General features: G+C 37.3%; 1 protein-coding gene across 8 annotated transcripts in view; it reads right to left on the reverse strand.

The window, feature by feature from the left end:
• Positions 1 to 25,195, reverse strand: part of Ecpas (Ecm29 proteasome adaptor and scaffold) — a 111,920-nt gene that overhangs the window by 71,684 nt on the left and 15,041 nt on the right. For 4 of the 8 annotated variants that reach the window (NM_001431168.1, NM_001431170.1, NM_001431167.1 and 1 more), the window contains 4 exon segments: positions 2,410 to 2,559; positions 6,128 to 6,246; positions 8,109 to 8,225; positions 11,171 to 11,301. In NM_001431168.1, the coding sequence (NP_001418097.1) occupies positions 2,410 to 2,559; positions 6,128 to 6,246; positions 8,109 to 8,225; positions 11,171 to 11,301 (517 nt within the window). 8 annotated transcript variants of the gene reach the window in all.

The raw sequence follows: 25,195 nt of genomic DNA on the forward strand, positions 1-25,195 counted from the left end.
GCAAAATTACAGTTATGAAATAGAAACAAAGGTAACATCATAGTTGGGGTCATCACAACATGTAGAACTCTATTAAAGAGTCACTTCTAGCATCACTGTGCCAGAAGAACAACTAAAATAAAATTTTCCACGTAAGAATCACTTTTGTTATTATTTTGGTTTTGTAGCCCAAGATGGCCTCAAACTCAGAGATCCACCTGCCTCTGTGAGGATTAAAGGCTGCCTGGCAGCATAAAAATCACAAAGGTATCTATATCTTCAGCAAATTAATCAGAAGAACCAATCACTTGAGGCAGTTGTAAATGAAGTCCAAAATGTTTATGCCATTTCCAAGTACATATTATTGTCTGATAAATTAGTACAGACTCACTGCATTTTGATTTTTTTAATGACAAATACAGACATAAGCCTGTTGTCTCCACAAGGCTTATGAGTTAGTATTGTTCTAGGCTCCAAACAAAGCTTTTACAGTTATTTTCCTTACTTTGTAATTCACATTAGAAAACTCACTGAAGGGGTTGGGGATTTAGCTCAGTGGTAGAGCGCTTGCCTAGCAAGCGCAAGGCGCTGGGTTCGGTCCCCAGCTCCAAGAAAAGAACCAAAAAAAAAAAAAGAAAAGAAAAGAAAACTCACTGAAGCCTCTCACAAATGCCTACCATACAAGCACATAACATTCTAAAAGTTAAAACCAAAGTAAAAGGCATTAAAGAGAAAAAGGCAGGGCCTGGCAAGATGGCTCAATGGTTAAAGGCATTTGCCACACAAGCCTGACAACCTGAGTTTAATTCCTAAAATCCATTAAAGGTAAGAGACCCAACTCCGTAAAACTATACTTTGACCTCCACTCATACTCTGTACAGATATAAAGAATAATAACAAAGTTTTAAAAGTAGGAAAATTTGAAAAAAATTAAGAATTTTTTCATGATATATTCAAAGCTCTTTGTATGTATTTCCTTGTTATTGTTATCTTATATACTTTTTAGCTTGTAGAGTAGAAATAAGAACTCTAATGAGTTCATTTTTTATCCAATTAAAACTATTATTCCTCATAATCATATTTGATATAAACAGTTGAAATCCCTTTAACTCTATACTGATATAATTCTATACTGATAATAATAGATACGAAAATTCTCATTATAAGTAAAGAATTGAAAGCTTGGAAGCTGTGGTGGTTTGAATGAGCTCCCAATTGCTGGTGCTTCTGGGGAAGATTACATCCCATAACCATAAGGTGGAATTCTGCAGGAGGAAGTGAAGTCACTGAAGGTGAGATATGGGAGTTTTTATAGCCTCACCCCACTTCCAGTTCACCATCTCAGCTTCCTGCCTGCAGTGAAGGCCCTGAAAAGTCAAGCTATTAAACTAGAGGAGCAGCAGGAGGGTAAACTGGAAGAGAAAGATCATACAGCCTGAACCTCTCGTCTCTGCTGCGTGTGCATGGTTCTCTATGTGCACATACACTCAAGATCAGGGAAAAAATGGAATAAAAGTAGCCGTTTAGAAAACAAGCTCTAGCAACAAGACCAAATCGGGTGGCTAATGGCAGAGCACAATCTGGAAGCTAGGCCAGATTCAAAAGTGTGCTAAAACACTTCAAACTATTCAGAAAGAGGAATGTCCACAATGTGATAAAAACACAAAGTACTACACAGGTGGTTCGTGGCAGTTGTGAGGGACACAGAAAGTAGAGCAAATATGTCTACACAGGAGGAGAAATGTCTGTCAGACACCGAGTTGACATCAAGCCAGTAAGAGATATTTTCCAAAGTGACTTTGCTCTTTTCACTGTAGAGAAACATCGTAAAGTGAGAACTGCATTACCTTGAAGAATAAGGTAGAAAGTACTTGGAGGGGAGGATGAACCACTAAATACATGTACTATTGAGAAGATGGTTCTAAGATGTGCTACAAGATCTGTGCTAAGAATCAGGCAACTCTACAGGGCTGTTTGAAGACATAGAGGGGTAAGCAAGGTCTGATGATATGCACATAAGTACAATATACATCTCATTTTGTACACTAACTAAAGAAAGTGAATCAGAAAATGAAGCTATGAGAACAAAATTGTAGTAAGAGCCAAACAGATCCACAACTAAATGGTAGCAGTGCAAAAGAGATTTCAGGACATCAAGGAAAAAAGAAAAAGAAAAGCCAGATAGGATTTCCTACAGGTACATGGAACTAGGAGCTCAGCATTTACTTCAGCTGGAACTGGTGAAGTCTAAACTCACAACAGCATTACTTCATCTATACAGCCAGTATGGAGAGCTGGACTTCAGCATTTACGACTGATGCAAATCCTCAGAGCTATGTCACAAGTAAGCGGAATCATTTAAAGCAGTACATAATCCCCAGAGAGCACACTCTCAGAACCACACTGCTTGGCTTTGTCACTCTGACTCACCCATAAGGCATCAGAAGGACGTCCAGCATAAAGTCCAAGAGCAGCTGCACAGTCTTTGGTTTCTCAGCAAGATTAAATGGAGAAGCTGATTTGGATGATTCAGCCGGGTATTTCATGTGAAAAAGAGTTGGTATTAAAAGATGCATTAAGCTGAAAGAAAAATTGTATTTATTGCAGCTACTTTATAAATCAATTTTTATACATGCAAATAAAAAACATGGCAAAGAACACTTAATATAAATTGGCAATTATATGAGGAGCTATTCGTCTTTGGTACCAATTAAGAACAAATCTTAATTTAGGGAATAGCCTTGATTTCCTAATACCCAGCATTCAGGAGACAGAAGCAGGTAGATTTCTGTGAGTTTGAAGCTAGCCTGGATCTACAGGGTTGGTTCCAGGATAGCCAGGGCTACACAAAGAAACCCTGCCTCAAAAAACATACAAATAATTCAATGCAATCCCCATCAAAATACCAATCCAATTCTTCAAAGAGTTAGACAGAACAATTTGCAAATTCATCTGGAATAACAAAAAACCCAGGATAGCTAAAGCTATCCTCAACAATAAAAGGACTTCAGGGGGAATCACTATCCCTGAACTCAAGCAGTATTACAGAGCAATAGTGATAAAAACTGCATGGTATTGGTACAGAGACAGACAGATAGACCAATGGAATAGAATTGAAGACCCAGAAATGAACCCACACACCTATGGTCACTTGATTTTTGACAAAGGAGCCAAAACCATCCAATGGAAAAAAGATAGCATTTTCAGCAAATGGTGCTGGTTCAACTGGAGGTCAACATGTAGAAGAATGCAGATCGATCCATGCTTATCACCCTGTACAAAGCTTAAGTCCAAGTGGATCAAGGACCTCCACATCAAACCAGACACACTCAAACTAATAGAAGAAAAACTAGGGAAGCATCTGGAACACATGGGCACTGGAAAAAATTTCCTGAACAAAACACCAATGGCTTATGCTCTAAGATTAAGAATCGACAAATGGGATCTCATAAAACTGCAAAGCTTCTGTAAGGCAAAGGACACTGTGGTTAGGACAAAACGGCAACCAACAGATTGGGAAAAGATCTTTACCAATCCTACAACAGATAGAGGCCTTATATCCAAAATATACAAAGAACTCAAGAAGTTAGACCGCAGGGAAACTAATAACCCTATTAAAAAATGGGGTTCAGAGCTAAACAAAGAATTCACAGCTGAGGAATGCTGAATGGCTGAGAAACACCTAAAGAAATGTTCAACATCTTTAGTCATAAGGGAAATGCAAATCAAAACCACCCTGAGATTTCACCTCACACCAGTGCGATTGGCTAAGATCAAAAACTCAGGTGACAGCACATGCTGGCGAGGATGTGGAGAAAGAGGAACACTCCTCCATTGTTGGTGGGATTGCAGACTGGTAAAACCATTCTGGAAATCAGTCTGGAGGTTCCTCAGAAAATTGGACATTGAACTGCCTGAGGATCCAGCTATACCTCTCTTGGGCATATACCCAAAAGATGCCTCAACATATAAAAGAGACACGTGCTCCACTATGTTCATCGCAGCCTTATTTATAATAGCCAGAAAATGGAAAGAACCCAGATGCCCTTCAACAGAGGAATGGATACAGAAAATGTGGTACATCTACACAATGGAATATTACTCAGCTATCAAAAACAACGAGTTTATGAAATTCGTAGGCAAATGGTTGGAACTGGAAAATATCATCCTGAGTGAGCTAACCCAATCACAGAAAGACATACATGGTATGCACTCATTGATAAGTGGCTATTAGCCCAAATGCTTGAATTACCCTAGATCCCTAGAACAAACGAAACTCAAGATGGATGATCAAAATGTGAATGCTTCACTCCTTCTTTAAATGAGGAAAAAGAATACCCTTGGCAGGGAAGGGAGAGGCAAAGATTAAATCAGAGACTTAAGGAACACCCATTCAGAGCCTGCCCCACATGTGGCCCATACATATACAGCCACCCAATTAGACAAGATGGATGAAGCAAAGAAGTGTAGACCGACAGGAGCCGGATGTAGATCGCTCCTGAGAGACACAGCCAGAATACAGCAAATACAGAGGCGAATGCCAGCAGCAAACCACTGAACTGAGAATAGGTCCCCTATTGAAGGAATCAGAGAAAGAACTGGAAGAGCTTGAAGGGGCTCGAGACCCCAAAAGTACAACAATGCCAAGCAACCAGAGCTTCCAGGGACTAAGCCACTACCTAAAGACTATACATGGACTGACCCTGGACTCTGACCTCATAGGTAGCAATGAATATCCTAGTAAGAGCACCAGTGGAAGGGGAAGCCCTGGGTCCTGCTAAGACTGAACCCCCAGTGAACTAGTCTATGGGGGGAGGGCGGCAATGGGGGGAGGGTTGGGAGGGGAACACCCATAAGGAAGGGGAGGGGGGAGGGGGATGTCTGCCCGGAAACCGGGAAAGGGAATAACACTCGAAATGTATATAAGAAATACTCAAGTTAATAAAAAAAAAACATATAAATAAAAATAAAAGGCTCAAGTATTAAGCTGGGCATGGGGGCAGTACATGCCTTTAATCCCAGCACTCAGGAATTTGAGATCAGGCTGGCTAAGAGATCAAGTTCCACAACACAGAGAACTACAGAGAGAAACCCTGTCTCAAAACCACAAAAAACAAACAAAAAAAAAAACCAAAAAACAAAAAACAAAAACAAAAAAGCAACAAATGAACAAAGATCTCAAAGTATTGGTGATAATTGGCATTTAGCCAACATGGTTCATCACTTTAAAAATCTAGAAAAATGTGTATAAAGTAGATTTGACTTTACCAGAAGGTACTTCATATTACATTTAAGATAAGTAAAGTTCAACATATTCTTTCAATAAAAATTTGCTTCAATTATTAATCTGATTGTAAACAGCTGTAGTCTTTTGAGCAAGGCTTGTGAGGCCCTGAGTTTGATCCCCAAGACCATTATCAAACAATTGATTGACTGACAAGTAAACCAGAACTGGAAACTTTCTCATTGACAGGTCTGAGATTAAGATGTCTTCACTAAGCCCACATACAAATGATGTCATGTAAGGCCTTCATTTTTTCCAGTGCCTATATTAACGAGACTCTATTGCTTCTCAAACTTGCTAAGAAATGTTTTATCCATCAATACAGAAATGTTAAGGGAAAATGTTCTTTTGAGTTATTTAATGCATACATGAGTATTTCACATACATGCAAGTATATACACTACAAAGATAGCCTAGTGTCCAGAGCCAGAAAAGGACGCTGGATGCCCTGGAACTGGAGTTAACAAGTAGTTGCAAGAACTATGTGAGTGATAGGAATTGAACTTGGATCATCTGAAAGAGCAGACGGCACTCTTAACTACCAAGCCATCTCTCCAGATGAAAAGAAAAACAAATCAAAGAAAAAGATTTTTAACCTCACATAAACTTTAAAAAACAAAAAAGTTTGAAGCAGTTAAATTTAGAAAAATGTCATCAGTCTTACACATTTTTTTATTCATATGAAGAATTTTATAATGCTACTAATAAAACAGTAACTAAAATATCACAGAAAATTCAACTATCCTTCAGGTAACTAATCCCAAGTCTTTCCATTTGCCAAGTAAAACCAAATGTGACCAGTATACAAAAGGCACAGGTTGATGACTCTTACAGATGGGAAGCAGAGAAGTGAGGGAGCCATACCTGTCCTGCTGTGGCTGAGGTTTCCCTTCCATGGCAGTAAGAAGCGTAGGGGCCAGCTCACATTGTTTTTCCACTGGCAGGCGAGGATAGCCCATCTTAACATAAATTATAGTAAAATTCTAATGCAGTAAGAGAAAGCAAGTGAGTATGGAAGAAAAGTCTAATTACAGAAAGTTACAGCTGTAACAAAAGCATCACAAGAATCATCTTCTGTTTATTACAGCTTATCCAACTGACTCATCTCAGGGGAAGAACTTAAGCACAACTTCTTCAAACGGTTTGTTTTAAAGTCAGCTTTTTATGTAAGAAAGGTAAAGCAGTCACATGTGCAATCACTATTGCTAGGAAGAAAAACCATTTAGCCTATCTAAACCTGAATAGCAAACAGTATCATCAGATCTCCCAGTTTGCTGTATTAATCCGAGATCACATGCTAATAAATCTCAAGCTTCCATTTCACAGGTCAGTTACTAAAACCATCTTTAGAAACTGCAGCACTCTGTGGTTTCCTCAATCCAGTAACAACTCAGCAATGGATGACAGGTAAGCCAGGGAAGCTGGGCGCTGCACATGTGGTCAGTAACTCTATAACCCATGCAAAATTTACACCTGAATAAAACTCATGAGTATAAATCCACACTTACAAATAGGATAGTTGCTAATCTGAAGGACTCTTCACAAAAATGAACAAGCCTCATAAGGCCTCCTGTTTGGCATAGCTACTGACTTCAATGTTTGTATTTGCTTAAAGGAAAGATACTGTCTTATAATGGAACTTATATGTCAAAAACAAACACAGCACCTCCCAAAAGTTTTGTGACTCCTGATAAAACAATTTGGGAAATTTTGCCCCACTGTGAAAACTTACAAGAGCCAGGAAAAAACACTATCTGTCATCATATAACACCAACATTTTTTAAACTTTGTTTTCATGAACTGAAGAGGAATACTTGCCAGTCTCAGGTTTACTGCACTACAAAAGAGGGTATCTTTTGAGTACACACATCAGAAAGAGAATCGCTGTACTGTGCCTATATTCTATAACCCTTCTCTCTTTCCAGATTTGCCTCATAAACTAAGAACTAAATCACTCTTATTTACATAAAAACAAAAATTATATGTACTGGGTTGAGATATAGCTCAGTTAGAATGCTTACCTTACATACAAAAGTCCCTTGACTTAATCTCCTGTACTGCAATTTTTTTAAAAAGTATACACATTATAGAGTACCATGTGACACTTAAATTTATGTATACATTTTATCCATTAATCCATTAGGTTAAACATACCCTTAAATATTAATCATTTCATTAAGGCGAAACCTTGAGAGCCTTTTTTTATAGCTTTCTGTGAGTTACTTTTGCTGTTCAAGAAGAGCATTCCATAACTTGTTCCGGCTGTTCCTAAACTTCTGAGCTCAAGCGAAAAAAAACCGAACAAGTCAAAGGAACTACAAGTCCCATCATCATCCTGGGCACCTCTATGTAAAGTATTGATTACCTACAGTCATTCTAACTGAGCAACAACAGAAGTTCCTGTTCTCTAACCTTAGTACCTAGCAATTAATTTTCCCCAACTTCTGATAACCGCTATTCTACTCTTAATTTCTTTGAGACCAACTTGTTCAGATTCTACGTAAGTAAAGTCATTCTTCTTTTATATTAAATACCTTACAGTTATTCACCAACATTTCTTTGCCCAATAAATGGCCATTCATTATCATGTTCCTCTAACTTCTTTGAAGCAGTAGTACCTGTGAATCAGTACTCCATGAGAAAATAACACACCTTTTTTTTTTTTTTAAAAAGAACTGTTTCAGTTAGGTATGGTCTAAGAATGAAACTTTAAGTTTGCCAATATACATTGATGGCATCAACTAAACATTGAGAAGATTGACTTAAGCCAAAAAACAAAAAAAATTAAAAAAATAAAAAAAAATAAAAACAAAACAAAACAAAAACATTTCAAAAGAACTCTCACCGTGACAAAGGAAACTGCAGCAGGGTCCTGGTACTGAACCAATAGTGTTTCTACTGGAAGTTGTATTTTGGGACGGCTTTTTATGCGTTTATTCAGATGAACCAGCAGTTCCATTACCTAAAGCAAGGACAAAACTGGAATTATCAATCATATCTTAAAAATAAATTCATTTCTTAGATATTACTTATTTTAGTGAGAAGTAGCTACTTCATCTTTTAATGGGATGTATCAGAATCAGAAATACAGTATCTATGTTTTGCAATATACCAAGATTATTACAATGTAAAATATAAGATTTTACTGTTTCTAGATATACTTGGTTTGCCAAATCAAGGAGTACTTCTGAGAAAATGTAGTAGGAACACTGAGTTCTAAGGAATAAACTTCAAGGAGAAAAATGATTTTAAAAAGAATCAGGGTCTAAAAAAATATAGCAAATTATATCTTTCTGAAATCCAGAGTAAATCCAGAGTAAATAAAAGTAGGATCTGGATTATAATAGAATTTAGCAAAACACTGAAGTATGTTTACTTTATCCTTAAAAATCACCTAACACCACTAAAGAATAAGTAAAAAAAAAAAAAATAATCAATAACAACTAGGGCTAAGAACTGAGAAGACAGTTCAATCAATAAAATGCTAGCTACATAGGCCTGAGTCCAACCTCTCAGAATTCATTTTTTTTCCAGAATCCATATTTTAAAAAAGAAAAAAGCTGGACATGATGCCACATGTGCCTGTACTGGGGAAATGAAGCCAGCAGGTTCCCTGTGGCTCACTAGCCAGCCAGTCTAGCCAAATCAGAGAGGTCCAGGTGTAGTAAGAGATCAGGCCTCCTTCAAAGCATAAGAAAGGAATGGGAAGTTGGCATGGGAGCTATAAGCTGCTCTTTTAGATGACCCAGATTCAATTCCCAGAACCCACTTAGAGGCTCACAACCATCTGTAACTCCAGTTCTAGGGGATCTGATGCCCTCTTCTAGCCTCAGTGGGCACCAGGCATCCACATGGTACATAGACATTCATTCATGTAGGTAAAACATCCTTGCAAACAAAATGAAAATTTAAAAATCTTTAAGCATATTTAAAAAGTGGTATACAACTAGGAGAGACACCCAACATCAATCTCTAGCTATTACATATGTGTGATCACATGCACATACAAGCATGTAATCACATGCATATACAAGCATGTAAACACATACACACAAACACACACACATAAACATGCATACATACATACAAAAAGAAACCTAAGAACAAGAATAAAAGTCTCCATTTGAAAAGATAATAGGATAAATAGTACAACAGAATTGAACGGTATATAACCAAAAATTAGTAATGATTAGGAATAGATGATTTTCTACCCTAAAAAAAAGATCAAATACAAAGAAATAAAAATATCTTATATAAACAAGTTTGAGTTTTTAGGGGTTTTTTTGTTTGTTTGTTTGTTTGTTTTACAATCTACTAAAAATACTCAGTCTAAATGGTTCTCTGGCTACTTCCTCTGGGCTTCCACTCTAAATCTCCAGCAGCCAAGTAAAGATATCGCTAACACCCTTTCAAATCAGTGCCCTAGAATCCTGTTTCCTCCAATCCCTCATTCTGTCATCCACTGTGACCTCTTTAGTTCCAGGGAAATCACATTCAGTCCACCATTTCTTAATCTGGTGGATCTCCTTGTCAACCAAGAGAACTCCATCTACCATAACCACGGCCTCCTGTTCTTTCATCTTCTCCTTTCTTCTTCCCTCTCAGCAAAAGTAAAATGTGCTCCCATGAGCCCATATATTTTATTCCTTGGTACCCAGTTGGTGATGCTATTTTGAAAAATAAAACCATTTGAGGATAGGACATCTCACTAAGAGAAGTTGGTCACTGCGGAGCAGATCTTCTGGCTTTATAGACAGGCCACACTTTCCACCCACTCTCTTCTTACTGAGTGGATATAATATGAGCATTTGCCTTCATATTCTTCATATTCTTGCTACTATGTCTTCTAATCATCCTTTCTTAAACTCTGAGCCAAAATAAGTTCTTCCTTCCTTAACTAGCTTTTGTTATATATTTTGTCTCAGCAAGAGGAAAGCAAATATAGCATATACCATAAATCCTAATTCAGTAAATAACCAGACTAACAACAATAAGTAAAGATCAATTTGTAAAAGGCCTTTGATACCCTAAAAGCAAGAAAAATCCACTGAAGGGCTTTAAATAGGAAAATGGCATGACCAATCAATCACACTCTACCTCAGCAAATAAGGATTAACAGCAAATAAAAATAACAAGTATATGTCAAGACTGTCCATCTTTTCCTGCAACAAAGACATTCTGGGAGATACTCTTCCCATTGAAAGCAAATCAGAGTCTCTTAGGGTAGACATTCAAGTCAATGTCAACCAATTATAGTATCCCAAGGGAAGAAACCCGATGACAGCTGCAAGACCAGAAGGTCTGTCACAAATATACTGGAAAAGAAATAATAAACTATGTTACAAACTAAAGGGGAAAGTGCTCCAAACAGAATAATTTAAAAATAAATAGTGATATTATAATTATATAGCTTTTTGAAACAGTATTTTGAAGATGTAAAGTCTAAGTCTTATTTATGAATAGTTTGCTTTCAAAAAGCTTATTTGGTTATCTTTACCTTTATTTAAGGATATATTCACCATCAACTAATGATTAAAGAATATTTCCCCTTTCTAAACTGGCTTTCATATTCAGTTTTCAATCAGTCCAGATAATTATCCTGATTAAATTACCTGACACTGGTAACAAGTGCAGTAAGTAGTGAAGGCAGCTGTACTAGGTAGGCATTTAAGCTCTTTCATTATGAAAGCTAATTCTTGGACTTACCATACATTTGGAAAGCTTTAATTAGGATCATGAACCTACATTCCAACATGAAAATAAAAAACTCACTTCATGAGATATATATATATATATATATATATATATATATATATATGTATATATATATATATATGTATATATATATATATATATATATTCACTTATTCATCATTTATTTCCCTAAAGGGTCCCCAACATGCTTACTTTTTTCCGTACTCCTTCTTGGGTGCTGGACAGTTTGAGCAAAACAGGAGGAAGAAATTTAGATATAATATTTTGTAACTGTTCATCTGTTTCAGCATGGCCAAGTCGTAAAAAGACCCGTTCGAGCTGATCTATAATATAAAAGAAAACAAGAAAATTTGGCAAACCAAACATAAACAAGCCTATTTTTATAGCTTATTTCTTTTTTCTGTACTGCAGATCCTTCAGTCAAGAATTTGAAGCAGACTAGCCCCACAGACATATGATTGTGACTGTACTGCTAAAAAAAGGGTCTATTAGCTAACCATGTACAACTGTTTTTAGACATTTAATCTCTAGAAAGGAGAATAATCCAGAGTAATTCAGTTAGTCTTTCTGAAGGAGTCAGTTACTAAGAAAAAAGTGTTTTGTTTTGTTTTGTTTTTTAAGTAATCTTATAAACCTGGCTAGAACACAACAGAGGAACTTTGACCAGATTCAGGGACAAACTGATGAAGTTTCTCCAAAGACAAAACCAATGACCACTGCTATGGTGGGACTGAACTAGAAAATCAGAGACAAGTATCCCACAGGAAAGCCATAGTGAGAACCATGTTAGACAAGACCATGGGGGTATGTTCAACAGAATGTAGATAGTAATTATTAAACAAGCCACCATATATCTTTGACCTATGTACTATATAGGACAGAGGGGAAGGTGATGAAGAAGAGAATTCACACAAATGCCAAATACCTGATTGCAAATTACTGCTAATTTTTTAAATACTAGGCATTTATGAGGTCATAGGTTTGAACCTCAGCACTGAAAAAAAAGTACCATAATGAGATATTTATTTCTCAAAGGCTCTTATAAAAACTGTAAGAAGCACTGAGCACAGTGGTGCTTGACTGTAATGTAACTCAGCATTTGAAAGGCTGAGGCAGGAGGATCACTCTACATTTAAGGTCAGGCTTATCTGTATTAACAAGATAACTGTCTGAAAAAGAGATAGGGATGTCTCAGCAAGTAAAAGCTCTTGGATGAAGATATGAGTTCAAACCACCAGGCAAACACCTGGGTATAGTCACATGCACACCTATAACCCTATAAGTGAACTAGCAGACACAAAAGGATTACTGGGGCTTGCTGATAAGCAACCTTATCTCAAGTGAATAAGTATGGAGTTAATAGAGTTGGGCTCCCTGTGCATGAGGGTACATAACTACAAAAATACACGTGGGCAAATACTACACCACACAATACCCACACACAAAGACACACACACACCACAAATCAGTGTGTAAAAAAAAAATTATCAGTAGGAATGAGCTGAAAAAATGTTATCTCTTGATCAGTGCATCATGCCAACTATACCTCAATTTTAAAATTTATTTTTGAAAATTTTTACTACTTAGTGATAAAAATGAAAAAATATTCAGATGAGCTAATACAGTTACTGAAACTTACTTCAAATAATGTTAGCCAAAAGACAGGCATCAGGAATCATATAAATGAAACTCAGACTACCCACTGACTGATAACTAGCTAAGTTTTATAACAGATACTAAAAATTACTTTTTTATTTTATATGTATTGGTATTTTATATGTATGTATGTCTGTGTGAGGGTATCAGGTCCCCTGGAACTGGAGTTACAGACAGTTGTAAGCTGCCATATAGATGCTAGGAAGAACAGTGCTCTTAACTACAAAACCTTCTCTCCAGCCCCAAGAATTACTTTTTTGTTTGCCTCAAATATTCCATCTGTGAAAGAAAGTAGATAGATCTATCAATCAGTGAGCCCTGAAAGAACAGCAGCAGCAACACACACAGAGAAACATACAAGCCCTGTATCCAACATGAATCTTATTTTAAATATAATTAAATATATTTAAATATAATTTAAATATAATTTAAATATAATAGAAGGAGATAGACTTCTTGGGAAAATAATTCTAGAGCTTAGGACAGGAAAAAAAGACTTAAAAAGAAGCCTGGAACATCTTATAGTACTAGAGATGAAAATGTCAAAAAGGTACTGAAATCTACCTGAAAGAACTCCTGCTAGCCAATACTAGATCAACTAACAGAAAACAATAAATTGTATAGGGCTGGGTTAAAAAGCCAAATTAGAAAACCCACATAGGTCTTTATTGATGTCAACAAACTAAAGAAAAAAGGTAAATCTTTCTTATGGAAGAACTCAAAATAATATATTCCTAAAGGAAGTATACTTCATCCCTGTCCTCTTTCTCTTTTCAGGGTACCCTGGATTTAGTTTCTACTTAGAACAGAAGGAAATATATTAACTTTACAATGGAAAAATACTCTCGCCCAAGAAAAGCCATTTTTCTCAGCAGTCATATCATATAATGTGTGCAGGATGGGATGTAACGAGACAGACATTTTAGCACTCTTGTATTCATTCAACAACCCACCATCCAAGTCTATTTGCTGGTAAAACATCAGAAAATCCAAACTGGAAGACACTCTATAGGGTACCTGATCAGTACTCCTCAATACTGCCAAGATCGTGAAAAGGTAGGGGGTTGGGGGAGGCAAACTAAGATACTGCCCCAGAGAGGCTAGGGTTAACTATTAAATGCAGTCTTGAACAGGATACTGGGAAACAAAAGACATTCAATAATAATAATATTAGAATTGCCCACCCCAAAATCTATACCATCTGAGAATGGTTGGGACTGGTGAAAGGCCCAGTCTTGCTGTTCCAAAGCTGCAGGATCTCCATGACACAGGGCAACAACAGTATAACCAGGAGGAGTCTCAATGAGGATCCAATATTGATGCTGACACAGAAGCCAGAGACCTTGACCAGACCAATGACTCATTGCAAAAGATATTTACAATGTGTGGACACAGGCATGTACAGTGGGCCACACTGTTGACATACTACAGCTTCCACCAAGAGATGTTTTCTGTGCTCTGGGGTTTCGGTGGTGGTGGTGGTGGTGGTGGTGGTGGTGGTGGTGGTGGTGGTGGTGGTGGTGGTGGTGGTGGTGGTGGTGGTGGAGTGTGAGCACACGTGCATGTGAACACAACTAAGTATGTGTTTTATTTTTGGGGTGGGGGGAGTTTTGCAAGGGTGAAGGGCAGATATGAGGGGATAAGAAGATGAGCAGGATGGGGCACATGATATGAAACTCACAAATAATCTATAAAATGTTTTTAAAAGCCTAATAAAATCCCAAGTAAAGTTCAAGTTTAGTTTAAGAAAGGAAACTAGAACAAAGAAAGTGAAGCAGGTAAACTCTGGGAATACTTGACAAGATGATTCTACTTAATAAACACTGAATGTTATTGTAAAAGAAATTTTTGGGGTTTTTGTTTTTTTTTTTTTTTGTTTTGTTTTTTTTTGTTTTTTTTTTTTTGCTTTTCAAGACAGGATTTCTCTGTGTAGCCTTGGCTGTCCTAGAACTTGCTCCTTAGAAATGGTGAATTCAGCCACTACATCTGTGAAAGGTCCAAGTAAAAAGCATATTCTTCAGTGTACTACAGCTCCTAGGCAGGAAAAAACTGTTTACAGACAAGACAAAAAGTTAGATTTTCTTAAAATTAACCTAGAAAAATCTATGACAAAGTTAAAAAGGGACATATATTATAGTTATTTTTCATATAATCATTTGTAATGCAATGTGATAATATAAAAATTACCAAACATCATACAAGGGTATTTATTACTTCTCAAGCAGGCAGTTAAATGTTCCACATTCAATTGAGAAAGGATCAATGTATAACTACTCAGGTCATCTTTTAGAAACAATGTTCTTTTAAGTACAAGCTAATCAAGCTGGGTGTGGTTAACCTAGTCCTGCAATCCTAGCATGATGAAGGCTGAGTCAGGATGCTAAGAAGTTCAAGGCTGCCCTACTCATACCAAGAGTCTATCTTAAAGAGGGGAGCAGGGTACCGAGAAATGGCTCCTAGGGTAAGGTACTTGCTGCCAAGCCTGTACCTGAGCTGATTCCCAGGATCACAAGGTGGAAGGAGAGAATTCCTGCAAGTTGTCTTCTGACCTCCATATATGTGATTATGTGGTATAAGTGCATCCCTAAACACACATGCACACACCTAGGATCCACACATGAGGATCCACATATGAGGACATACAGGTATTTTTCTTCCTAAGATTGTGACCCTCTTGTACTTTTATTCTTCCACATGGTATGACATAAAAAAAAAAAAAAGGAAAAAAAAGAACCTCAACATTTGAAAGCCTCTCAATGTGGACTTCCAGCTTTCAGAAAGAACAGAAATACTGGGGTGAGAGGATGTGTATGGATCCACTGGTAAAAAGTTCAGTACTACATTTTATCAAACATGATGTCTCTTAGGGGGTGTGAGCAATAGTATTTTAATTTCAAGGACATCCTTAGCTATATAACAAGTTCAAGGTTAGCCTAAGATATGTAAGGTTCCGTCTCAAGAAGAGGGACAAAAAAAAAAAAAAAAAAAAAAGCAAGAAAATGAAAGGCATTTCATTATAAATTATCTAAAGTATTCTGTTATAGCAACAAAAGGACCTTTTCAAAATTAGGAAGAGATAGAACCTTATGTTCTGAAGATTCAAAGGGAATCTAAAACTCACATCTATCTTTCTTTCATAAGCTGTTAGTGCTAAGTGATATTCTCCTAATTATCACAGTAGATTCTAACAGATGATAAACAGAATGTGAAACAGGAGAAAGCTCCATCTTTTCATATTTTTCTACTCAAAACTCCCACTGTTTTGCTTATCAAAAAGTTGGAGACACTATTATTTCCCTTTAAACATTAATATTTCCCTTTAAACAATCAGCTAAATGTGGAGGGATAGGAGGGGGAAGAGAGTTAGTGAGAATGTGAGAGAAAAAGAGATAATACTGTCTACTTGACAAAATCTAGAATCACCTGAGAGACAAAAGTCTGAATGCATCAATAAAAAAGCTTCTAAATTCAGTTACATGGATGAGAAGACCCATCCTTCATGCAGGCAGTACCATTCTATGGACTGAGATCCTGAGTTGAAAAAGGAGAAAGTGAATTAAATATGGCCACTCACTTCTACTTCCCAACTGTAGGTACAATGTGGCCAGCTAGCTGAAATTCCTGTGTGCCTGTGTGCTTTCTTCCTTCATTAAGTTGCTTTTGTTACAAATTTTATTATAGCAACAGGAAAAGTAATTGATTCAATGGGGGGGGGGTTGTATCCATGTGCAGACCCACTGTATGAGGAAGTCAGAGGTCAATAACAGTTCTCTTCCTCCACTACTCTCCATTTCATTTTTTGAGACAAAAATCTCTCACTGAATCTGAAACTCATCAATTCAGTGAACTGAGCTGATCAGTAAGCCCCAGAAGTGACCCACCACTTTGATTACAACTACATGCCACCCTCTGGCTTTTGTGAGGATGCTGGAGGATCTCTACCAAGTCTTCCTGCTTGTACAGCAAGCATTTCACTGAAGGAGGCTCATATGTCCCCAGTTCAAATACAGGAAACATTTTTGACAGCTATTTTTATTCATATGTTAATATTACATAATCTCAAAACTAGAACATAACATTAATTTATACTTTGCCTTTCCCTTGTTATTGTTTTGAGACAGGCTCTCTTTTGTTTTGTTTATAGACAGAGACTCTACAGAGCCCTGACCATCCTGGATCTCTGCAGGCCAGGCAGGCCTTGAACCCACAAATAACTGCCTATCTCTGCCTTCTAAGAGCTGGGACTAAAGGTGTACGCTACCAAACCTGGCCTCCCTTTCCTCTTTTAATTTACATAAATTTTTTTTATTAACTTGAGTATTTCTTATATACATTTCGAGTGTTATTCCCTTTCCCGGTTTCCGGGCAAACATCTCCCTCCCCCCTCCCCTTCCTTACGGGTGTTCCCCTCCCAACCCTCCCCGCCCTCCCCCAACAGTCTAGTTCACTGGGGGTTCAGTCTTAGCAGGACCCAGGGCTTCCCCTTCCACTGGTGCTCTTACTAGGATATTCATTGCTACCTATGAGGTCAGAGTCCAGGGTCAGTTCATGTATAGTCTTTAGGTAGTGGCTTAGTCCCTGGAAGCTCTGGTTGCTTGGCATTGTTGTACATATGGGGTCTCGAGCCCCTTCAAGCTCTTCCAGTTCTTTCTCTGATTCCTTCAACAGGGGTCCTATTCTCAGTTCAGTGGTTTGCTGCTGGCATTCAATTTACATAAATTTTTATCTTAGGCCTCAATTTACATAAATTTTTATCTTAGGCCTTTAGAATGATAAATCTCTTTTCAGATTTTACACATAGCATATAAGATATGTATTTCAAAACTTACAATATGCCTTAAGCAAGCAATGAAATTGTGATCCTCCAGTCTCAGCTTCCTACATATGGGGAGTATAGATAAACAAACCCACTGCTCAGTTTACTGATTATTTATAAAAGGTTTTTAATTGTATTTGCTATCACTACTGTGTGTGAGAGAGTAAGGGGTGGAAGAGAAGACAGGAGGGAGGGAAGAAGAGGTAAAGATAGGGAGGAAAAGCTGTGCCACAGTGCATATGTGGAGTCAGTTTTCTCCTTCTACCTTTTTGATCTAGGGATCAAAATGCTATCAGCAAGCTTGAACAGCAAGCAAGTTTATCCACTAAGCCATCTTGCTGGCCTTTATAAGAGCTTTTTACATATTTGCCAAGTAAAATTTAACACTTTTTCCCCATATAGTAAACCACTTTTTAGTTTCCCTTCTGACCCTTTATAAAGCTTTTTTTTTTCTTTTCCAGATGTCTTTTTTCTTTTCTCAGTGTCTAAATACAGTTCAATTTACCATTACTTTGCTTTATGGCTATATTTAGTTTCTTCTAGCCATGCCTAAAATTTTGTTTATCATGCCAAGATCATTGTTTTAAAAATTACAATGTATAGAGAAAAGCACAGTAGAACTGACATCTGGAAACATGGACAAGAGCATTCTCACCATTCAGGTAAGAATGGTCACCATGTCTGAATTGTTTATACAAACAATATACTTTATGCTAAACACTATTCTACTTCTTGGAGAATTCTGTTACATTGGGCAAATAGTGTCAATGTGACCAGTTCCAAATGACAAGAATGACACTGAGTCTGTGATGACTATCCCTAGTAGACACCATTTCACTCATGTCATAGCTCATCAACTCAATGGGAGAGGAATTAGGCATTAAAGCCTGTTTTGTGTGACTGCCAGCAAAGGAGTCTTGGAAGCTTGCACATGGTTTCCTCCAGACTCACTCCATACATTTTTCCCTTTGGGGGTTTCACTGTAATAAATCTAAGAGTACAAATATCTGTTCAGTGTTCTGAGTCCTCCTAGACTCTGAAGTACTGAACCTAGTAGTAGCCTTGGAGAGACCTAAGATATATATTTTTCTATATTTTCATATGCCTTATGATTTTGCTTTCTGTATTCAAGTCTTTAAAATCTATCTAAAATGCTCCTTTAGCATATGGAGAAATGTAGGAAATTAAATTGTTTCTGGAGTCTTTAAGATTTATTCATTGTGAAATAAAACATAAAATATGTAAAGCACAAGCACATAATTATTAGAAACTCTCACAGAGCCCAGAAGGGGAAAATGTGTTTTGAAATGTGATTAAAAACAGATGTGGGCCAAGCAAGATAGAGCATAGAACTTCAGCACTCAAAGGGCTGGCTGAGGTAAAAGAAGAAACAGCCCAAGGCTAACCTGAAATACACAATTAGACCCTGTTTAAAGAAAGGAGGATGGATAGATGGATGGGAAGAGATGAAGAAAAGAGGCTGACAGAGACGGAAAGATTTAGAGGGCTGCAGGTTTAGTCTAGGGCACAGTATATACTTACTATGTACAAAAACCTAGGTTCAAACTCCAGTATCAAAAAAAGAAAGAAAAGAAAAGGGGGGGAAAAACCCTTACTATATTCACAGAATTGAAAAGGACTTTTTTTTTCTCATTGCTATGATTTAATAAGTGACAAAAATTAGCTTGGAAAGGAAAAGTTTATTTTGGATCTCAGTATGGGAACACAATCTATCAGCACAGGAAAGACATGGTATTAAGAATACAATGAAACTGGTCAGATTGAATTCCTATTCAGGAAACAAAGACTAATGAAAGCTGGTACTCGGCTCACTTTCTCCTTTAAAAACAATACTTTTATGTTTTTAAATTTTGTGTGTACATGCATGCACATGCCCACACATATAGTATGATTGACCATAGAGGCCAGAAGAGGGTATCAGATCCCAGAGCTGGTGGTTGTGAGTCTGCCATGATGGGTGCTAGGATTCAAATTCAGTTCTCTGCTTAACTACTGAGCCATTTCTCCAGGCCTCTCTCGTTTTTATTTAGCTCAGGACCCTAGTTCATGAAATGGTGCTATCTGAACTTAGGATCTGTCTTCTTTCCACTTTAACCTAATCTAGAAACTCCTTCATAGCTACATCCAGAGATTTGTCTCCCCGGTGATGGATTATAAATTCTATCAAGTTGACAATATTAACCATTACAGAATATTATCTAACATAAAACAATCACATCTAATAGCTAACATAGTGTCACATACCTGTAATTCCAGCACTACATGAGCTCTAAGAAGGAAGGCAAGAAAGAAAAAAGGAAGGGGGGCAGAAGGGAAAAGAAGAGGGAAGGGGGAAGGAGAAGAAAGAGAGGGAAGGAAAGTGAGGTGGGAAGAGGAAGGGGGAAAGAGGAAGAAACAGAGACAAAGGCAAAGACAGAGACAGACACTAAATTTTACGGGAGCCAAAAGTTGCAACCCAGGGGGTAGTTGTACATAGAAGGGAAGCCTCAGACTGGCCCAATGAAACTGTCAGAGCAAAGTTGTACACAGATTCCAGTTCCACCAATCACAAGCTTTAAATGTGCACAGATTCCTGCCTAGCAGTTTTTGTTAAAGCACAAGGAAAAATGACCTCACTCATGCTCTGAGTGGGGATAGCAGCAACACAGGTAGGATCATCTAAAAATCACCAAGTACTGTCATGGCCACTGTCATGGCACTCCACAGTGAGTGCAAACTGTTTGAAGAGGTTGTGACTAGAGCAAGATGTCCTAAAACCAAAGTCATTGCTTCAACAGCAACTCTGGTTCAGTGTTAATAATATAAATTAGAAACTTAGCCACATTTTTAGTTTCAGAACACGTTTCAGCTAAGATTAAATGTAGAATCTCACAGGCAATAGGAGTCCTATACTGGATGTTAACACCTCCATCTACCACCACCAAAAGAAAACTAAGGCCAGCCTGAGAGTTAAAATCCCATGTGCCAACAGACAAAAGAGTACATTTATTGGAAGTCCAAAGGCAAGTTGCTAGAATTGGTTTTCTCTTCCTACCATGTGTGCTCAGGGATCAAACTGTCAAATCCAAGCTTGTCAAGCGTGGCAGTAAAGTACATGTACTATATAAAATCATATATAACATGTACTATATAAAATCATAATCATATAATTAATACATATTATGTGTATATATAATAAAGTGTAGGTTACTTGAACACAAAGGCAAGTAAAAATTGTAAGTCAAATAGCAAAGCAAAGACATGTTACATAAAAATAATACATCATGTGCTAAAGGAGGGCTTATTTCAAAAATGTTTGAAAAGTTAGTTTAACATTTAAAATCAGTTTAACATTTAAAATGTTAAAATTTAACATTTAAGTACATTTTAAATGTATTTAATCATACTAGCAGGATTTAAAAAAAGTTAAATCTGTAATATTTCAACAAATTTTTAAAAGGTACCCAGGTTAATAAGACAGGAATAAATTATCCATGTTGAATACGGTTAAAAAGAGAACTTCTTTAATCTGATAAGAATTTTATTTTTTTATTTACAGCTTTGTATTTAATGATAAAATACTAACTACGTTCTCCATTATTTGGGGAATAACACAGAAAAAGTTCACTAGTATGAATTCCATTCAGAGACTGGAGAGATGACTCAGTGGTTAAAACTACTCGCTGGTCTTGCAGAGGACCTGGGTTTAGTTTATCAGCAGCATGGAGACTCACAGCCATCTGTAACTGGAGTTCCAAGGGATCCAACATCTTCTTCTGCCCTCTAAGAGCATCTGGAATGCCATGCTGTGCACATGTATATGCAGAAAAGCACTCACACACATAAAACTCACACATATAATTATATGGGGTATATATAGAGCCCCATGTTGAGGGATGGGACTAACCACCCATCTCAAAAATACTGACATAGTGTTGTTTGTTCCTATCTAAAGGAAATGCAGGGAAAAGAGTAGAGCAGAAACTAAAAGAAAGGCCATCCAGAGACTGCCCCACCTAGGGATCCATCCCATCTGCAGACACCAAACCCAGACACTACTGCTGATGCCAAGAAGTACATGCTGACAGGAGCCAGGTATGGCTGTCCCTGAGATGCTCTGCCAGAGCCTTACCAATACAGATGTGGATGCTCATGGCCAACCATCAGACTGAACATTGGGACCCCAATGAAGGAGTTAGGGGAAGGACTGAAGGAGCTGAAGGGGTTTGCAACCCCATAAGGAGAACAATAATATCAACCAACCAGACCCCCAGAGCTCCTAGGGACTAAACCACCAACCAAAGAGTAAATATACATGGAGAGACCCATGGCTCCGGCTGCTTACATAGCAGAGGATTGCCTTATCTGGCATCAATAGAAAGGGAGGTCCTGTGGAGACCAATATAGGGGAATGCTAGGGTGGTAAGGTGGGAGTAGGTGGGTGGGGGGGGGAGTTCCCTCATCGAAGCAGGGGGTAGAGGGATTGGGATAAAGGGTTTACAAGGGAAATGGGGACGGGAGATAACATTTGAAATGTAAATAAATAAAATAACCAATAAAAAATGAAAAAACGGAAGAATTTTATTCAAGGGCTAAGAATGTAAGTCAGTAGTAAAGCACTTGTCTATCACTTGCAAGGCCCCAAATTCAATCTCTAGCACTGCAAATAAATAAATAAATAAATAAATCTACTAAAATATTTGCTGCAAATTTTTTTCAAAATAATAAGACAAAAATAATAAAATGCACTAAATTGGAAAGAATATTTTCAGAACAACAAAATTTATAAATTATTAAAATAACAATATACAACAAGTTAATTGTCTATATACTAATAACAAATCATTAAAAATAGAATTTGTGATTCAGGCACATAGCACAACTAGTAATTGCAGCACACAGGAGGCTAAGGCAATAGGAACATGTATTCAAGGCCAGGTTGAGCTATACGGCAAGACTGTGTCAATCAATTTATCTAATTTGAAAAAATCTTTTTCAGTGACACATAAAAACATATATATGTACATACACATATACATGTGTTTATACATATATACATATATGTGTATGTATATATACATATATGTGTATGTATATATACATATATGTGTATGTATATATACATATATGTGTGTGTGTGTGTATATATATATATATAGAGAGAGAGAGAGAGAGAGAGAGAGAGAGAGAGAGAGATATTAAGGGGAAATTATGTAAGACCTCTAAACAGAAAACCAAAATGTACTGTGCTGTAAAAAATTGAAGAAAATTCAAAGAGTACCCAATAATCATGGATCACAATAAAACAGATCTCTTCATCCAATAATTTAAAATCTGATATTCACAATCCAAGACTACTACTGATGCTATACTTGAACTAACATAGATCACAGTCAAAATGCAAGTATATTAAGCCTATTATATAAGTAAATGGAAGACATAAGGAAATTTTCTGGTTAGACTTGGATCTCATCCATAAGCTACCAAGTTATAAATACATAAAGCTTCTTAATCTAAAAACAAAAATCAAATATTCTGTTTCAGAGCCTTTCAGGTAAGAGTTACAATTTATACATACTAACAACACGTCAATTATCCCCAAACGGATCTGTAGAAAACATTATCCAATATCAATGCAAAAGTATTTTAAAGAGTACTAAATAAAAGTCTGACTCTACCATTTCTACAAAGCACTAAGATTTACAAAGGATAACCTGGATGATTTTAAAAGAAAAAAGAAAAAAGTCAGAGGAAAAAAAACACCAGTATTTATCAAACTAATTGATGCTGAAGAGGAAAAACAGCTTATATGACAAGATATCAAAAGTTGCCAAAAACTACAATAATTAAAAGTGCAAAACAGGGCTGGGGATTTAGCTCAGTGGTAGAGCGCTTACCTAGGAAGCGCAAGGCCCTGGGTTCGGTCCCCAGCTCCGAAAAAAAGAACCAAAAAAAAAAAAAAGTGCAAAACAAAATGTGAATGCTTCACTCCTTCTTTAAATGAGGAAAAAGAATACCCTTGGCAGGGAAGGGAGAGGCAAAGATTAAAACAGAGACTGAAGGAACACCCATTCAGAGCCTGCCCCACATGTGGCCCATACATATACAGCCACCCAATTAGACAAGATGGATGAAGCAAAGAAGTGCAGACCGACAGGAGCCGGATGTAGATCGCTCCTGAGAGACACAGCCAGAATACAGCAAATACAGAGGCGAATGCCATGAGAATAGGTCCCCCGTTGAAGGAATCAGAGAAAGAACTGGAAGAGCTTGAAGGGGCTCGAGACCCCATATGTACAACAATGTCAAGCAACCAGAGCTTCCAGGGACTAAGCCACTACCTAAAGACTATACATGGACTGACCCTGGACTCTGACCTCATAGGTAGCAATGAATATCCTAGTAAGAGCACCAGTGGAAGGGGAAGCCCTGGGTCCTGCTAAGACTGAACCCCCAGTGAACTAGACTATGGGGGGGAGGGTGGCAATAGGGGGAGGGTTGGGAGGGGAACAACCATAAGGAAGGGGAGGGGGGAGGGGGATGTTTGCCCGGAAACCGGGAAAGGGAATAACACTTGAAATGTATATAAGAAATACTCAAGTTAATAAAAAAAAAAAAAAAAAAAAAAAACAGACCAGTTGAAAAAAATACAAAATCCTTAAAAGATAAACATAAACGAGTCACCTGTTTTAAAACAAAGTTATGAATGAAATGAGTAAGTAAATATTGTTATTTCAGTAAACTGCACTAACAGTTGCATTGTATTATGGGAAAACAAAATGTAACTCCTACCTCATCACATCAAACATGAAAGAAGATAAATTTCTGATGAATCATAAATCTAAATATGAAAAGCTAAAGACAGGCAGTGATGGAGTATGGGCATAAACAAGCCCCTGTGTTCCATCCTTAGCACCATTCCCAAAACTCAAAATATGAAAGATAAAACAATACAATTTCTAGAAGGAAGAAAGAATATTCTTACTGAGGCAAGAAAGGGGGAGGCTTAAGACAGGAAGCTAATTGGTAGAGGAGTCTGGAAAATACAGAAACCCAGTATCACAGAGCAGAGCTGGTAAATGTAGATTTGAAAACAACCAGCCTAGAAAGAAATTACCACTCTGACAAAATATATCTCTATAAAATCTACAGCAAATATGATATTACATACAAAACCCAGACAACACAGAAAGCACACATTATTACTACTTCTAAGCAAAGTGAACTAAAGGTTCATGAGAATGCAGTATAAAGAATACACTGCCAGTATCTCATAGCTTGTATAATAGCTATGAGAAGAGTATGTGGAACAAGAAGTTCATGCTGCATACAGGATCAGGGTAAAGAAGACAACTGAGATACATGAGAACAGACTCCAAAAAGGAAGTATTAAAATGTGTGCAACACGTCAAAGTTCTTATAGGGGAAAATGGTATTCTGAATTATAACAATTCTAATGGCTAGAATAAGGAGATTAGAAATATTCAGATTTCTGTATCAGATGAAACAGGTTGGTGGATTCTATGATTAAAATGCCTAAGTCCCCACAATTTAAAGAAACTGACACTAACCTTCCACAATACTCAGCATCCAAAGCTCAGTAGAAAGGCTCTGCTCAGCAATCACCTGGCAAGGCCAACTGCAGCTGAAACCCTGCTGCCTGCCTTCATAACCTCAGGCCTTCTGCTCTACAAAGAGGTTAAACCAATCTCAACGCCTTATACACACGTCATGCTACGTCCCTA

The sequence above is a fragment of the Rattus norvegicus genome, chromosome 5 (assembly GCF_021556685.1).
Source record: "Rattus norvegicus strain SHRSP/BbbUtx chromosome 5, alternate assembly SHRSP_T2T, whole genome shotgun sequence".
In the NCBI taxonomy this organism is placed as follows: domain Eukaryota; kingdom Metazoa; phylum Chordata; class Mammalia; order Rodentia; family Muridae; genus Rattus; species Rattus norvegicus.